This window comes from Gossypium hirsutum, chromosome A09 (assembly GCF_007990345.1).
Source record: "Gossypium hirsutum isolate 1008001.06 chromosome A09, Gossypium_hirsutum_v2.1, whole genome shotgun sequence".
In the NCBI taxonomy this organism is placed as follows: domain Eukaryota; kingdom Viridiplantae; phylum Streptophyta; class Magnoliopsida; order Malvales; family Malvaceae; genus Gossypium; species Gossypium hirsutum.
Genome location: NC_053432.1, coordinates 61,689,966 through 61,691,633, shown reverse-complemented (window position 1 = coordinate 61,691,633; position 1,668 = coordinate 61,689,966). Strand labels below are relative to the sequence as shown.

General features: G+C 33.5%; 1 protein-coding gene across 1 annotated transcript; it reads left to right on the top strand.

Moving 5' to 3' along the window:
• Positions 1-323: 323 nt before the first annotated feature.
• LOC121206092 (germin-like protein subfamily 3 member 1) lies at positions 324-1,334 on the top strand. The gene has a single exon (XM_041076333.1). It carries the CDS (start codon positions 351-353, stop codon positions 1,134-1,136), a length of 786 nt encoding a protein of 261 aa, XP_040932267.1. The 5' UTR covers positions 324-350; the 3' UTR covers positions 1,137-1,334.
• The last annotated feature ends 334 nt before the right edge of the window (positions 1,335-1,668 follow it).

Sequence of the window (1,668 nt, the reverse complement as noted above, 5' to 3'; positions counted from 1 at the left end):
TATCAATCCGGATTTCAAATACTTGCAAATATTCGATTTGTTCTTTTGCCGATTCGAATAATATTCAGAATCAAATTTTAAAATTACTATTTGGTGTGGATTTAGAATGAATGTGTAAAGATATTACAAATATACATTATCTGAATCAACAGTGCAGATTCAAATATTCAAATTCATTGTTTAGGGAATGTTTATATTTTTTATTTTATACATATAAAGAAATTAATTGATTTAAAAATCTAAATTTAATTCACATACAAATTTAGATAATATACAAATAATAAACAAGTTAAATTTTTAAAAAATACAGATATCCTACTCACTTACATCCTTATTAACAAATAAGTAAAATGAAGGTTAAAATAGATTTAAATGGTTGCTATCAAAATACCATCTGGTCCTCTCCCTATCTATCTATATATTCATACCCAAAACCTCTCAAAAAACCACCCCACCACCACCAAGAGAAAGGAAAAATAATCCCATCATCATCAACAACAGCAATGCTTCACATTTTCCTCCTTTTCTCCCTTATCTTCTCTTCCACCAATGTCCTCGCCCAGGACTTTTGTGTTGCGAACACGGCTTCGGGCATTGTTACCCCATCAGGTTACCCTTGCATAATGGAAGCAAATGTAACCTCCGACGACTTCGCTTTTTCGGGTCTCGGTCTCCCAGGTAATACGTCGAACATCATAAGTGCAGCTGTGACACCAGCATTCGTTGGTCAATACCCAGCCGTCAACGGACTAGGCCTGTCCGCCGCAAGGCTGGACTTGGCTCCGGGTGGTGTAATCCCAATGCACACTCACCCTGGTGCCAACGAGCTCCTTTACGTGGTCCATGGTCACATCACTTGTGGGTTCATTTCATCGGCTAATAAAGTTTACTTGAAGACCCTGAAAAGAGGTGATGTCATGGTTTTCCCTCAAGGGTTATTGCATTTTCAGATCAACGCCGCCGGCAAACGACCGTCGCTCGCCATTGTCACCTTCAGTAGCCCCAATCCCGGACTTCAAATCCTTGATTTCGCGTTGTTTGCTAATGATTTGCCGTCGTCTTTGTTGGAGAAATCAACGTTCCTTGATGATGCTCAAGTTAAGAAGCTAAAGGGTGTTCTTGGTGGAACTGGTTAAGCCATATTTGATTTGTTGTTTATTTAGTTGTGTAATATTTTTTTGTTAAACGATGCTGTTTGTGATGTACGTTTTTTTTTTTTTTTACTTTTTTTTTACTTTTTATCTTTCTTTCTGAACGATGTCGTATTAGGGTTTACATTCTTGTGTTTTTCTCTCGATTCAGTAGTGTATTGTGTTTAACGTTGTGTTTTATCATTTCAAAGCTCTCAACTTTTCATTTTAATTGCTAAAATATTTTGAATGCAAAAACACCAAAGAGGTGTAAAAATATATCACTTCATCAGTTTTTTAAAGTAAGCAAAAATAGATAGAAGATTCAATGATAAATTTATATATTAAATGTAATAAAAAATTTAAATTTTATTATTATGCTGAATTTAGTTCCTATAATCAATTTTAATTTTAATACTTTTTGAATTATCAACTTTAATCCTTATAATTTTTAAATTTTAAATTTTCAATCTTCAGCTAAACAGTATTTATTAATTAAATATTACTGGGAATATTGCACTTTACATTTATAACACTT